The sequence below is a fragment of the Thamnophis elegans genome, chromosome 2, assembly GCF_009769535.1.
Source record: "Thamnophis elegans isolate rThaEle1 chromosome 2, rThaEle1.pri, whole genome shotgun sequence".
Classification (NCBI taxonomy): Eukaryota; Metazoa; Chordata; class Lepidosauria; order Squamata; family Colubridae; genus Thamnophis; species Thamnophis elegans.
Genome location: NC_045542.1, coordinates 155826562 through 155841827, shown reverse-complemented (window position 1 = coordinate 155841827; position 15266 = coordinate 155826562). Strand labels below are relative to the sequence as shown.

The following is a 15266-nucleotide window of genomic DNA, read 5'->3' as shown; positions in this document are numbered from 1 at the left end:
CATAATTTAACTGTGATCTGCAATCTGTATTTTTGCAAAAATAGGCAGTCGGTGGGGTTTTAGCAAAACTGATATTCTTGGATTCACGAGGGGGCAAAAAATACTTCTGATCCCTTATCTGGTGGTGCTTTGATTCAAGACACTCTTTCCTTCCTCAACTGCTTTCATTAATGCCTTTGGTTGTCCAAGGGATCTTTTCTATTTTCCACTTTTTCTGAATTTGGTAATTATATATTTTTACCTTTTCATGCAATATTTTCTTCAGTTCCACATAATCCTCAGAAACTCAGTTTCTGTTATTCTCTCCTTTGTCTCCCTACATCTGTTCAGGAAAGAGAAAGGTTTTAACACTTTCTGGAAGAAGCGGAAAAGATTTTGATTAATGGTTTGTTTTAATGCTGCTTCTCATTCTCTGTTTTCCAGATTGCTCTTCTTGGCATCCTCTTTGTCTAGAAGATTAATATTAATGGATTAGTTTTATTATTGTTTATAAAATGGCTGCAGAACCTAAGGAAGAAAGGGGAGAAATAAATATATTACTATGAAAAAGCAGATATCAAAATGCTTATTTACCCTCATTATGATCTATTAGTCACATGGAAATGTAGCAAAATCCAAGTTCAAATATCCATATGAAATTTCAAATTATTTACTTATCTTGTTTGTTTGGGTAGATCACAAATTATCAGTGCAAAGTGTTATAAAAATACCTGAAAATACCGAGGTTTATACAGATACACTTATATGCATACATAAATACACACCTATAAATTTAGGTATGTACAAAAACTATGTGTATTTCAGTCTTCAAAATGTTTCAGATGTGGATTCACTGAATTTGCTTGATCTAATTTAAGAAAGGTGGGGAGATGAGATGGTGCCCAACTCCTATGCAAGATGTAAAGCATCCGTTTTGCCCATGAAACTCCTCGCTTACCAGGAAAGCAGCATGTCAATAACATCACAAGTAAGGAGGTGTTACGCGAAGACCGAGGGAGACAGAAATATGAAATAAAGACGTTTTAAATCTCCCAGCAGAAAATCACAGGCAGCAAATTTAAATCATGCAGCAAAAGGATAATAATATTTGGGGAGAGAAATAATATGAGCAACAGCAGCAGCCTGCATGTTTTAGCCTCATTGCTTGCTCTGCTTGATACGCCGTGGAGGAAGACAAAGGACCCGACTTGCTCCCGGCTTCTCAACCGACCTGCCCGCCCCCGCCTCACCTGCCAGCTGCCGCTTCAACCCTTCAAACGGCTACGCCGACGCCATCATCCTTCCGTGGTTGAACCGGAAGAGGAAGTTCTTCGCCCTTCTCAAAAATCCTGTCTAGCAAGCCAATCCTCTATCGTTTCAAATCGTTCCATCTCCGCCTCTAGCCCCCCCCCCCCCCAAAACCCATCAGACTAGCAATGCCACTACTGTACCGTGTTCACTGCTTTCTAGTCTCGATGTTTCTTCTTTCTAGAGCGCCATCTAGTGACGTAAGGCTTGACAAACACTCTCGTTCTATTTCCATTCGAAAGCGTTTGCAAAATGCTGGCATTAATTCTGTGGTTCCTTCTTTGCCATCAAGTCGTATTCGACTGCCACAGAGCACAGGAATAGTTTTTACAGTGTGGAGTGAACAAAACGGTCCTACTTGCTCTCGGCTTCTCCTCCGACCTGTCCTAAACTCACCATCCACCTGATGCTAGCTCCCCAAAAATAGTTTTGCAAGTGAGTGATGCTTCACTCTACTTACCTTCACAAGATTAGCCAGGTGCTGCATCATAAAAGATGGGAAAGCTCTTGTAGTTTCCTAGTGTAGGAAGTTAGCATCTAGTCTTTCTCCTAGAAGAATGAAATATCCTAGGACAGTGATGGCGAACCTATTTCTTACAGCGTGCCAAAATTGTGCGTGCGCATGCTATCACACCCTCAATCTCCCACATCAAAATCACATGAGGTCCTCAATTAATGACCCATGGGGTCCTGGAATTGTAATGGCAACTGGAACTGCCAGGATTTCCCTCACTATGGAGTGGTCACATGTTACTTTTTATAACCTCATTGCAAAGCAATTGAATTTCTAGAGCAAATTGCTGTCACAACCTGAGAAGTTCCATTCCTCGCCCCCAATATACACACACACGTGCAGAAAGAGTCATTTCCCCCTTTTGGACAGTTGGCATCCTGACCCGCTTAATACCTTCAACAGCAGTTTGTAATGCATAAGAAAATCATGAGAGGTTTTCCTGACAGAGCAGTTCAAGGCATTGCTGCAGATTAAGATCACTTATAAGTTCAGCTGAAGAGGGCAAGGATGGGTTGGCAGCCTGCAACTTCACTTCACCCTCTGCTTGCAGCTCTGACTTTGCCACCTGGAGAAAAGTTGTTCAAAAGACAGACCTGTGGGTCATTTTCACTCTGGGTTCAGGCTGGGGCCCAACACCCAAACAGGATTGGTTGCAATTCTCATGGAGTTTTGGAGGGTTTGTGATAGACGGGGTACAAGCATTATGTATTTTCTAGACCTCTCATAAGGTTTCAATTCTATTCCATAATGTTTCTGGATCTGCTGTGGGGACTGGAAATGGGAGGCAATTTAATATGGTGGTTCTATTTCCAGAACAGGGGGGAGGGAGCTATTTTCCAAAGCACCTGAAGGCCAGAAAAGAAATAATGGATGAAAACTGAATAGAGATTCAACCTGGAAACCAGGAGATATTTTCTGACAGTGGGAGCAAAAGCTGCCTTCAGAAGTTGTTGGAGCATAATCACTGGAAGATTTCAAGAAGAGACTGCCGGCTGTCAGAAATGGTGTAGGGTCTCCTGCCTGGGTGTGGTGTTGGACTAGATGACCTACAAGGTCCCTTCCAACTCTGTTAAATCCCTATTAGCGGTTCCCCTAAGCACTGGGATAAGGAGAGATGCCTGTGCATCAGAAGCTTGATTTGGAACCAGCTGTTTGTTTAAATTTATTAAATTTACATGCTGCTAATCCTGCAGTGAACTACCCCCGTTTAATTCCTTGCAAGGTGAAAGATAATGTTTTCAGCAAGAACGGCAACAGGTACAAACTTAATTAGTAAACCAGGTTACCTTCCAAATTGAACAAAAACAAGAACCACCTTTTTGCGACTGAATGATCATCCAAATGCCATCAACGTTGCTAAGCAGGCCATGTACTGTATTTGCAGGGCAAGTTCATGTTAAATGTGGAAACTTTGCACTTTGCTATACATATATTGGGTTGATTAGTTTTTGTATTAAGGTTTTATTAGATACATACATACATACATGCTTGGGTCCTGTATTCTGACATACATAGGGGCAGGGTGTGTGTGTCCTGCAATACCTGGTACAATGTAAGGGATATCCCCTGTAGGAGGCATCCTGGGTGAGGAGTCAGGATGTAAGTGCTGCACGGTTAGTGAGACGGTTCCACCGGTAACACCCTCAAAAGTTAGTGGGGATATAAGCATTGGGCTAAATGTGGTCTTCATTTACCTTCCAGATACCATCTGCATGGTAGAGAGGAGCCACCTGTCAAACCCTGAAACGGCAAGTGTCCAGCAGGCCGCCTCGAGGTTGCCTTTGGGGGGGGGGGGGGTTGCCATTCAGTGGGGAAGCCAGGTTAATGTGGACTTACAGTGTGGGAGGCAGCAGGTGGTGAAGTGGGCCAATGATCAGCTGGAGAATCTGAACTGATCAGCTGGAGAGCTCGAGTGCCGATTAGCTGGAGGTTCGGGGAACTGGTCTACTGACAAGCCAGCTTGAAAGCAGGTAAGCCACCAGAAAGACAAATGGTTCCACCACAAAACCGACGTAGACAAAAGCGCGCTCGACGAAAGCGCGTACGTGACGTCATCACAGTGCGACGAAAACAGCACGCTGTGAGCGGTAAACTTAAAATTAACACGTAAATCTAAACCTAACCCCCCCAAACCTAACCCTAAACCTTAACCTAACCCTAAACCTAACCCTATACCTAACCCTTAACCTAACGCTAAACCTAACGCTAACCCTTAACCTAACCCTAACCCTTAACCTAACCCTAATCCTTACCTTTATGTGAATCGGCTTGCTTTAAAAGCGCTTTTTAAAGCGCCCTTTTTTCTCCGCGGTCGTATTTGTCGCGCTGCTGATGACGTCAGGTACGCGCTTTAATCGGGCGTGCTTTAGTGGACCGCGGTTTTGACGGGTCACGAAGACAAATTAGGCTTCTTGGCTTTTCATGTCATCAGCAAGCTGTGGGACAGGGCGGCTGCACACCACCCTGTCCCACAGTGGAACTGTGGAAAGCAGTGGAAAAGCAGCAGCAGTTAGTGCTGACTTTGATTGCAGTCACTTTGACGAGTGTCCAAGCCTACATTTAACGCATCCAGCACTGTGCTGCTTGCTGTTTCCTGGTGCTGGAAGCTCAGAACCTGACACCTTTATTATATATAAACAACTCAACATGGCAAACCTACTTTCTACAGATCCACGCTGGCTTTGTTTCTCCCAGCAAAGCAGTTTCCCTCAACTCCATAAAATGAACTTACTGAACTGGGCTAGAAAATGGAAGCTCAGATCAGATTAGAGCCCTGCAGGCTAAAATATATGAAGAACAGTTACAAGAACTGGGCATGACTAGTCTAGTGAAGAGAAGTGGTGACTATCAGTCTTCTAATATTTGCGGGGCTGCCACAGAGTAGGGAAGCAACCTGTTTTCCAAAGCACCGAAAGGCCAGACAAGGAACAATGGATGGAAACTGATCAGGGGAAGATTCAAAGTAGAAACAAGGATATATTTTCTACAGTGAGAATAATCAACCAATGGAACAGCTTGCCTTAAGTAGTTGTGGTTGCTTCATCACTGGAGACTTTAAAGAAGAGACTCAATTGCCATTTGTTAGAAATGGTATAAAGTCTGCTGCATGAGTCCGTCCTGTTGCTCCCCCACCCACCCCCGCCCCATGGAGAACTACAATGCTGATCCAGCCCTTGAAGAAATCCATTTTGATATCACGGGTATAGGGTATGCTGTTTGAGTAGGGGGTAGGACTAGATGACATACAAAGTCCCTTCCATCTCTTCTCATTAACTCATATTCCTCATTGATACTAAGATAAGTTTCACTAAAGAGAATCATGTAAGTAATTAAATGTTTAATTGTTCAGCTCGGTTTCCAATGAGAGAGAACAAACAAAATTCAACATTCCTCTACACACATCAAATGTTGCTTCATGTGGAAATTTCTTGTGTGATAAGGAACTTTGTGTGAAACAATGTGTGCAATCTAGGGTTACTCCCCTATGTGTAACCTTACATGATTTATAAGACTAGTCCTATAACGGAAATCTTTCCCACAATCCGGACATTCATACGGTTTCTCTCCTGTGTGAGTCCTCCAGTGTATCACCAAACTGGAATTCCAACTAAAACTTTTCCCACATTCAAGACACTCATACGGTTTCTCTCCTGTGTGAGTCCTCTGATGTTTCACCAAGTAGGAATTGTAACAGAAACCTTTCCCACAAATTGGACACTGATAGGGTTTGTCTCCTGTGTGAGTTTTCTGGTGTATCACCAGATAGAAATTCTGACTGAAACTTTTCCCACAATCTGGACACTGATATGGTTTTTCTCCTGTGTGCGTTTTCTGGTGTATTGCCAGGTGGGAATTCTGATTGAAACGTTTTCCACAATAGAGACACTCGTATGGTTTCTCTCCCGTGTGAGTTCTCTGGTGTCTCAACAGCTTGGAGTTCCAAGTGAATTTTTTTCCACATTCAAGACACGGATACCTTTTTTTTCCAGTGTGAGTTCTCTGGTGTTCCTTCAGGTAGGAATTCTTACTAAAACTTTTCCCACAATCTGAACACTCATATGGTTTCTCTCCTGTGTGAGTCCTCTGGTGTATCACCATGTTAAAATTCTGACTAAAACTTTTCCCACAATCTGGACACTTATATGGTTTCTCTCCTGTGTGAGTCCTGTAATGTCGCAAAAGGAAGGCATTTTGAATGAAACTTTTCCCACACTGCAGACACTCATACAGTTTTTCACCTGTGTGAATTCTTTGGTGTATTAACATATGAGAATTAGAGTTGAAACCTTTTCCACAATCTGAACACTCATATGGTTTCTCTCCTATGTGAATGCTCTGGTGTTTCACCAGGTCAGATTTCCAAGAGAAATCTTTCCCACACACCGGACACTCATATGGTTTTTCTCCAGTGTGAGTCCTCTGATGGTTCACCAGGCCAGAATTACAACTGAAACCTTTCCCACAATGACATTTATACGGTTTTTCACCTGTGTGAATTCTTTGGTGTATCACCAGATCAGAATTAGATTTGAAACTTTTTCCACAATCTGAACACTCATAAGGTTTCTCTCCCGTATGAGTCTTCTGATGTTTCACCAGATCAGAATTAGATTTGAAACTTTTTCCACAATCTGAACACTCATAAGGTTTCTCTCCCGTATGAGTCTTCTGATGTTTCACCAGGTCAGAATTACAACTGAAACCTTTCCCACAATCTGAACACTTATACAGTTTCTCTCCCATGTGAGTCCTCTGGTGTTTCATCAGGTAGGAATTCTGACTGAAACTTTTCCCACAATGACATTTATATGGCTTCTCTCCTGTGTGAGTCCTCTGGTGTTTCACCAGGTCAGAATTACAACTGAAACCTTTCCCACAATCTGAACACTCATACGGTTTCTCTTGGGTGTGAGTCCTCTGGTGCAACACCATGTCAAAACTCTGACTGAAACTCTTCCCACAATCTGGACACTTATATGGTTTCTCTCCTGTGTGAGTCCTGTTATGTCGCAAAAGGAGGGAATTTTGAATGAAACCTTTTCCACACTGCAGACACTCATATGGTTTTTCACCTGTGTGAATCCTTTGATGTATCACTAGATGAGAATTCGACTTGAAACCTTTTCCACAATGTAAACACTCATATGGTTTCTCTCCGATGTGAATCCTCTGGTGTTTCACTAGGTCAGATTTCCAAGAAAAATCTTTCCCACAATCCGGACACTCATACAGTTTCTCTCCTGTGTGAGTCCTCTGATGTTCCACAAGGTGGGAATTCCAACTGAAACCTTTCCCACAAAATAGACACTCATACAGTTTTCCTTGCATGTGAGTTCTCTGCTGTAGCAGCAGGTCAGAATTCCAAGTGAAACTTTTCACACAATCAGAACATTCAAAAAGATTCTCCCCAATGTGAGTCCTCTTGTGTCCCACCAGATTGTTTTGCATGCTAAATGTTTTGCCACATTGGCAGCACTGGTGGAGCTCCTCCTCCTGCATCGGCCGTTCCATGGGAATCGTGTTCTTAGTATAGCTTTTACTGATCACTAAGCATTTGTTAGGGAATGGATCCTCCTGTGCATAATTGAACTGTGATCTGCAATCTGTATTTTCCCAAAAATAGGCAGTCTGTGGGGTTTTAGCAAAACTGATATTCTTGGATTCATGAGGGGGCAAAGAATACTTCGTATCCCTTATCTGGTGGTGCTTTGATTCAAGACACTCTTTCCTTCCTCAATTGCTTTCATTAAGGCCTTTGGTTGTCCATGGGATCTTTTCTATTTTCCACTTTTTCTGAATTTGGTAATTATATATTTTTACCTTTTCATGCAACATTTTCTTCAGTTTCACATTATCCTTTTTTTTCCCACCTGAAAACTCAGTTTCTGTTATTCTCTCCTTTGTCTCCCTATATCTGTTCAGGAAAGAGAAAGGTTTTAACACTTTCTGGAAGAAGAAGAAAAGATTTTGATTGATGGTTTGTTTTAGTGCTTCTTCTCATTTTTTGTTTTCCAGATTGCTCTTCTTGGCATCCTCTTTCTCTATAAGGTTCATATTAATGGATTAGTTTATTGTTTATTAAATGGCTGCAGAACCTGCGGAAAAAGCAAAATAAATATTGCATATATTACTATGAAAAAGCAAATATATCAAAAAGCTTGTTTAATCTCTAACATTAATTAAGATTTATTAGGTTCATGGAAATGTAGCTAAACCCAAGTTCAAATATCCGCACGATATTTCAAATTATGAAATTCTCTTGTTTGCTTGGGTAGATTTATACAATTTGTACAATGGCAGAGTTGGAAGGGACCTTGGAGCTCTTCTAGTTCAACCCCCTGCCTAGGCAGGAAAGCCTATACCGTTTCAGACAAATGGCTATCCAACATCTTCTTAAAGACTTCCAGTGTTGGGGAATTCACAACTTCTGGAGGGAAGCTATCCCACTGATGAATTGTTCTAACTGTCAGGAAATTTCTTCTCAGTTCTAAGTTGCTTCTCTCCTTGATTAGTTTCCACTCATTGCTTCTTGTTCTATACTCAGGTGCAAAGTGTTATAAAAATAACAGCAAATACTGAGGTTTATACAGATACATGTATATGCATACATCAATGCACACATATAAGTTTATATATGTACAAAAAGCAGCATGTCAATAACATCACAAGGAATGAAATATTACGTGAAGACTGAGGAAGTTAGAAATATAAAAAAAGACGTTTTAATTCTCCCAAATCTCCCATTGGTAAAATCACAAGGCAGCAATTTTAAATCATGCAGCGAAAGGATAAAAACATTTGGGGAGAGAAAGGATGTGCAGCAGGAGCAGCCAATATCTTTCACCCCCGTTGCTTCCTCTGCTTCCAGGCCGTGGAGGAAGCCAAAGGACCCGACTTGCTCCCGGCTTCTCCTCCGACCTTCCCTCCACTCACCTCCCAGGAGCCGCTTCGACCCTCCAAGCAGCACAAGAGGCTCCGCCGACGCCATCATCTTCCCGTGGCTGAGCCGGAAGAGGAAGTTCCGTGGCTCTTCGCCTCATCATCTTCTCTAGCAATACAACTCTCTATTGTTTCCACTTGTTCCATCGCTGTCCCTGCTCCCCGTCCAGTAAACTAACAATGCCGCTACTGTGCTGTATTTCTAGTCTCGAGTTTCTTTTTTCCAGAGCGGGTTTGCAGGGGTTTTTCATTGATTCCGTGCTTCCTTCTGTGCCATCAGGTCTTATTCGACCCCCATTGAGCACAGGAATAGCTTTCGTCCATGAGAGTCTACCCTAAACCTTTGTTTCAGGTTTCCCAAGAGTCCATCCATTGCCTCTTGCTCCAACTAAACCAAAGGAAAGCGTCCTAGCTGGGAAATAAGGGGAAACCGGCAAGGAGAAAGTGCATCTCCCTTTTGATGTTCCAAACAGTTTTTGGTCTTGGGGGTTGCAAGATAACTAATACAATAATACAATAGCAGAGTTGGAAGGGACCTTGGAGGTCTTCTAGTGCAACCCCCTGCCTAGGCAGGAAACCCTATACAGTTTCAGACAAATGGCTATCCAACATCTTCTTAAAGACTTCCAGTGTTGGGGCAGGAAATTTCTCCTCAGTTGTAAGTTGCTTCTCTCCTTGATTAGTTTCCGCCCATTGCTGCTGCTTCTACACTCAGGTGCCCTGGAGAATAATTGTATCTTTTAACCTCTTTATGCAATATTTCCTTCAGTTCCACATAATCCACCTGAAAACCCTGTTTCTGTTATTCTCTCCTTTGTCTCCTCCATCTGCTGAGGAAAGAGAAGTTTTAACACTTTGCCCATGTAACACCTTTGTGTTGTGACCTGCACTGAATTCGTTCCTTTACAGGTGCAATTTGAAGGTTATCACCTTTAACAGTACTTGTTTATTATAGCAACAGCAGTTAGAATTATATACCATCCCAAAGTGCTTTATACCACTCAGTATATTGTCCTCAACAATCTGGGTCCTCATTTTACCAATCTCAGAAGGATGGAACGGTGAGTCCAACTAGAGCCCTGTCAGGATCGAATTCCAGGCTGTAGGCAGAGACAGACGGCAATACTGCATTCTAACCACCGAGCCAACAGGGCACCTGTCATTATTTTCCCACCTTTACTATTGTTGCCTCCATCTGTCTTACCAGGTCAGATAGGGTGGTTATGCTCCTAGCCCCTCCCTTAAATATTGCCATGTGAGCTAGGAAGTGAGATTTTTCCGTTGCAGACTCTTCCCTATGAAACACTCTTCCCCCTGAAGTTTGGCAGGATAGGATAAGAAGAGATACCCGCACATCAGAAGCTTGATTTCAAGCCAGGTGTTTGTTGATAATCTAAGGTTATTTATAAAAACCTTGAAGAGCCCACTCACATTGCTTCCAAACACATCTAGACAGGAGATATTATTTTTCCATCTGCATTCTTGCAGGGCCTAAATCTCATTAGAGGGCAGAATTGCCCTAAGGAGCCTTTCCCATTTCCAGAGCAGTTAAGATTCCAGCATTGAATATTCCCAGGCAGCTTACAAAAAATATTTGGAGGTCGCTAGTTTCAAGAAAGCTGATCTAAAGAGTCCTGGGATTTAATAGTTGTCCCTTAGTCGCCCTCAAAACCTCTCTACATCAGAGATGCTATTCAGCAGGTTCTGACCAGTTCTGGAGATTCCAGGCTGTGGGCAGAGTCAGCTGGCAATACTGCATTCTAACCACTGAGCCACCAGGGCACCTGTCACTACTGCCCCACCTTTATTATTCTTGCACCCAGCTGTCCTACCAGGTCAGATAGGCTGTGCACCCTCCTAGCCCCTTCCTTTAAATACTGCCATGTGATAGGAGCTAGGAAGTGATCCTTTTCCATTGCAGCTCCTGCCCAATCAGACACTCTTCCCCCTGAAGTTTGTTAGGCCTTTATTCTTCTAGTCCAGGGGTCAGCAAACTGCGGCTCTGGAGCTGCATGTGGCTCTTTGCTCCCTCTGCTGTGGCTCCGTCACCGGTTGGCACAATTTTGAGAGGAGCTTCCGGTGGTGGTGGGGAGAGAAGCACAGTCCGCCAGGAGAAGACTCTATGGCAAGGGGAGGGTTTTCCAGTTCCTCCACAATTGATAGTGTTTTCTGTTATGACAGATAGAGGAAAAAGTACGCCACACTAGGAGGAGACTTTATGGTATGGGGGAACTGAACTTCTGGTCAGCTCCAGAATTGAACAGGGGGCTTCCGGTTAGGACCTTTGTGGCTCGCGGTGTTTTCTTTTCTGTGGGAAACGGGTCCACATGACTCTTTGAGTGTTTTAGTTTGCCAACCCCTGTCCTAGTCTTCCATAGAGCGAGGAAGCTCTAGTTCTTCCCCTAAGCACTGGGATAAAAAGAGAGGATTACATTTGAATTTGCACCAGATTTTTCTTCTTATGCATTTGCTTTTAATAGGGTTTTTGAGTCAATTATTGAGTGGGAGCCATCCAGAGTTTGTTATTATAGCAATAGCAGTTAGACTTATATACCGCTTCATAGGGCTTTCAGCCCTCTCTAAGCGGTTTACAGAGTCAGCATATTGCCCCCAACAACAATCCTCATTAATAACCCTCATTTTACCCACCTTGGAAGGATGGAAGGCTGAGTCAACCCTGAGCCAGTGAGATTTGAACAGCCGAACTGCAGAACTGCAGTCAGCTGAAATAGCCTGCAGTGCTGCATTTAATCACTGCGCCACCTCGGCTCTTACATGGGTGGCCACATAAATATTTTAAATAAGTCAGAGGAAAAAGAAATGAATCCAAAATATGACCTCGGTGAGGCTGCCCATATGCAACATTCTTGAGGCACTGAAGTTTGATGCATTTCTTTATCAAATTTATATGCCGCTAATCCTGCGGTTAACTTCTCCAATTTAACTCCTTGCAAGGAGAAAGACTACCAGTTTGGAGAAGGAATAGCATGGAGCATGAATGTAATTAGTAAGGCCAGTTGGCCTGATTGACTTCTAATTTGCACAAAAGCAAGAATCACCTTTTTGGGACTCCCTGGCATCAAAATTCAACCAGCCTTGCTAGATGTCCCCTGTATTTGCAGGGCAAGTACATTTTAAATGTGGGGGCTTTGCATTTTGTCGTTTGCTATATATATATGGAGTTTATTGGTGTCTGTATTAAGGTTTCATTGCTGTGAACCATGTGGAATCATATAAGTTGGATTGCCATACACGTTTACTTACTAAGTAAAAGTACATAGATCAATATAAGTTTATGTCTCTCTTTATTATATATAGCAGCAACTCAAGGTGGCAAACATAGTTTCTACAGATCCAAGCTCACTTTCTCTCACCCAGCAAAGCAGTTCCCTTCAACTCCATAAAAGAGAACTACCGACCTGGGCCAGAGAAAGGAAGCGCAGATCACAATAGAGGCCTGCAGGCTAAAACACATAGCAATAGCAATAGCAGTTAGACTTATATACCGTTTCATAGGGCTTTCAGCCCTCTCTAAGCGGTTTACAGAGTCAGCATATTGCCCCCAACAATACGGGTCCTCATTTTACCCACCTTGGAAGGATGGAAGGCTGAGTCAACCCTGAGCCAGTGAGATTTGAACAGCCGAACTGCAGAACTGCAGTCAGCTGAAGTACCCTGCAGTGCTGCATTTAACCACGAACATGTTAATTGTGTAGGCTTCCATTTTGCTACTTGCAATATTTGGAGTTTATTTGTTTCTTATTAAGGTTTTATTGCTGTAAAAAACCTGATGTCAAACGTGATCACATCAAGGGCTGGATCGTGATATATTACATTTTTCCCCCTTTGCAGAGCTGGGACGGGGGTGGCCTGTGCATGACATATTCTGGCCCACCGGCCTCCAACTCAACAGGCTTGCTATAAACCATGTGGAATCACCTTGAGTTGGATTGCCATATACGTTTTCTTAATAAATAAAAATGCATTAAAAACATATTTATATCCCCTTTTATTATATGTAGAAACAACTCAAGGCAACAAGTAAACCTAATAAGAGTTGTCAGATCCTTTACCCCTGTACTCCGTGAAAGGGAACGATGGCACTGGGTCAGGGAAAGGAAGCTCAGATCTCTTCACTCATGTTAGATACTAAGACACATTTGACTAAAAAGAATAAAGAAAGAAATTAAATAATTAGTATCTCAGCTGGCCTTCCAATGAGAGATGGGAAACAAAGTTCAAGAGTCCTCTACACACTTGGGGTTTTGCCTCACGTGGAATTTCTTGTGTTTGATAAGTGAGGAATTCCGTGTGAAACACTTTCCACAATCTGGGCATTTATATGGTTTCTCCCCTATGTGTAACCTTACATGATTTAGAAGGCTAGACCTACTACTGAAATCTTTCCCACAATCCGGACATTCATATGGTTTTTCTCCTGTGTGAGTCCTCCAGTGTATCACCAAACTGGAATTCCTTACGAAACTCTTCCCACACTCAAGGCACTTATACGGTTTTTCTCCTGTGTGAATTATCTGGTGTTTCATCAGATAGGAATTGTGACTAAAGCTTTCCCCACAATCTGAACACTGATATGGTTTTCCTCCTGTGTGAGTTCTCTGGTGTTTCATCAGGTAGGAATTCCGAATGAAACATTTCCCACAAAACAGACACTCATATGGTTTTTCTCCTGTGTGAATCCTCTGGTGTATCATGAAGTCCATATTTTGAATGAAACTTTTCCCACATTCCATACACTCATATGGTTTTTCTCCTGTGTGAATCCTCTGGTGTTTCACCAGATAGGAATTCTGACTGAAACTTTCCCCACAATGTGAACACTGATATGGTTTTTCTCCTGTGTGAGTTCTCTGGTGTATCAACAGGTTGGAATTCTGACTGAAACTTTTCAAACAATATAGACAGTCGTATGGTTTCTCTCCCGTGTGAGTTCTCTGGTGTATCACCAGCTTGGAATTCCGAGTGAAATTTTTCCCACAATCAGGACACTCATATAATTTCTCTCCTGCGTGAGTCTTCTGGTGTATCACTAAGTCACACTTTCGAATGAAAGTTTTCCTACATTCCAGACACTCATATGGGTTTTCTCCTGTATTAGTCCTCTGGTGATTCAATAGGTAGGAATTTCGAATAAAACTTTTCCCACAAAAAAGACACTCATATGGTTTTTCTCCTGTGTGAGTTCTCTGGTGTATCACCAGGTTGAAATTCCGAGAAAAACCTTTCCCACAATCACGACACTTATATGGTTTCCCTCCTGTGTGAGTCCTCTGGTGTATCACTAGGTGAGAATTCTGCTTGAAAGTTTTCTCACAATCCAGACACTCATATCGGTTTTCTCCTGTGTGAGTCCTCTGATGTTTCACCAGGTAAGAATTCTCTCTAAAACTTTTCCCACAGTCAGGACATTCAAAGGGTTTCTCTCCTGTGTGAGTCTTCTGGTGTTTCACCAGATAGGAATTCTGACTGAAACTTTTCCCACAATCTGGACACTGATATGCTTTTTCTTCTGTGTGAGTCCTCTGGTGTAGCACCAGGTTGTAATTCCGAGAGAAACTTTTCCCACAATCACGACACTTATAAGGTTTCTCTCCTGTGTGAGTCCTCTGGTGTATCACCAGGTGAGAATTCCTAGTGAAACTTTTCCCACAATCAGGACATTCGAAGTTTTTTTCTCCATTGCTAGTCCTCTTGTCTCTCACCAGATTGGTGTGCATTGTAAATATTTTGCCACATTGGCAGTGGTAGTAGAACTTGTCTCTAATATGGGTCATTCCATGAATCGAGTGGAAGCTTTTTTGAGTAAAGCTGTTGCCATATTCCAAACATTTGTATAGCTTTTCACGGGATGGATTTTCTCATGCATAAGCAGCTGTGACCTGCAATCTGTGTTTTTCTCATAATACGCAGTCTGTGAAATTTTTCCAACACTAACATACTTGAAATCTTAAGGAGGTCAAAAATATTTCTGATCTATTACTTGGAGATCCTTTGATTGAAGCCACTTACCTTCCTCAAAGACTTTAATTTATGTCTGCTAATTTTGGCTACTAAGGAATTTTTCTTCTTCTCACTGACATCCAGTTATTTCCAAATCTTTCTGTAAGATTTGGAAATTATCTCCCTTGACTTCTCATGTAATAGCAATAGACTTATATACCGCTTCACAGTACTTTTACAGCCCTCTCTAAGCGGTTTACAGAGTCAGCATATTGCCCCCAACAATCTAAGTCTTCATTTTACACACCTTGGAAGGATGGAAGGCTGAGTCAACCTTGAGCCTGGGGAGATTCGATCTGCCAAACTGCAGGCCGCCGGCAGTACTGCATTCTAACCACTGCACCACTATGGTTCTTGTTTCCTTCAGTACCACGTGTTGTAATGTTTCTTTGAGTTCCACACACTCTATTTTATCTAACTCAAAACTTTGTTCTTGTTATTCTCTCCCTTGTCTCCCTCCATCTGCTGAGGAAAGAGAAAAGTTGTTACACTTTCTGGAAGAAGT

At 42.4% G+C, this 15266-nt stretch overlaps 2 protein-coding genes and 1 long non-coding RNA gene across 4 annotated transcripts; all 3 read right to left on the bottom strand.

The window, feature by feature from the left end:
- Positions 1 to 27: 27 nt before the first annotated feature.
- LOC116504633 lies at positions 28 to 3849 on the bottom strand. Of its 2 annotated transcripts, XR_004254832.1 has the most exons (3): positions 3638 to 3849; positions 1230 to 1836; positions 28 to 507 (listed from the first exon to the last, which is right to left on the bottom strand). It is a non-coding gene; the product is annotated as an uncharacterized LOC116504633 (long non-coding RNA). The 2 variants fall into 2 exon arrangements; XR_004254831.1 differs by lacking the exon at positions 3638 to 3849 and having other exon boundaries at positions 1230 to 2682.
- Positions 3850 to 5155: 1306 nt separating this feature from the next.
- On the bottom strand, positions 5156 to 8807 carry LOC116504050 (zinc finger protein 268-like). Its single transcript, XM_032210870.1, has 2 exons — positions 8735 to 8807; positions 5156 to 7896 (listed from the first exon to the last, which is right to left on the bottom strand). Exon 2 carries the CDS (start codon positions 7310 to 7312, stop codon positions 5276 to 5278), a length of 2037 nt encoding a protein of 678 aa, XP_032066761.1. The 5' UTR covers positions 7313 to 7896; positions 8735 to 8807; the 3' UTR covers positions 5156 to 5275.
- Positions 8808 to 12373: 3566 nt separating this feature from the next.
- Positions 12374 to 14973, bottom strand: LOC116504365 (zinc finger protein 420-like). Its single transcript, XM_032211346.1, has one exon. It carries the CDS (start codon positions 14533 to 14535, stop codon positions 12979 to 12981), a length of 1557 nt encoding a protein of 518 aa, XP_032067237.1. The 5' UTR covers positions 14536 to 14973; the 3' UTR covers positions 12374 to 12978.
- Between the last annotated feature and the right edge of the window lie 293 nt (positions 14974 to 15266).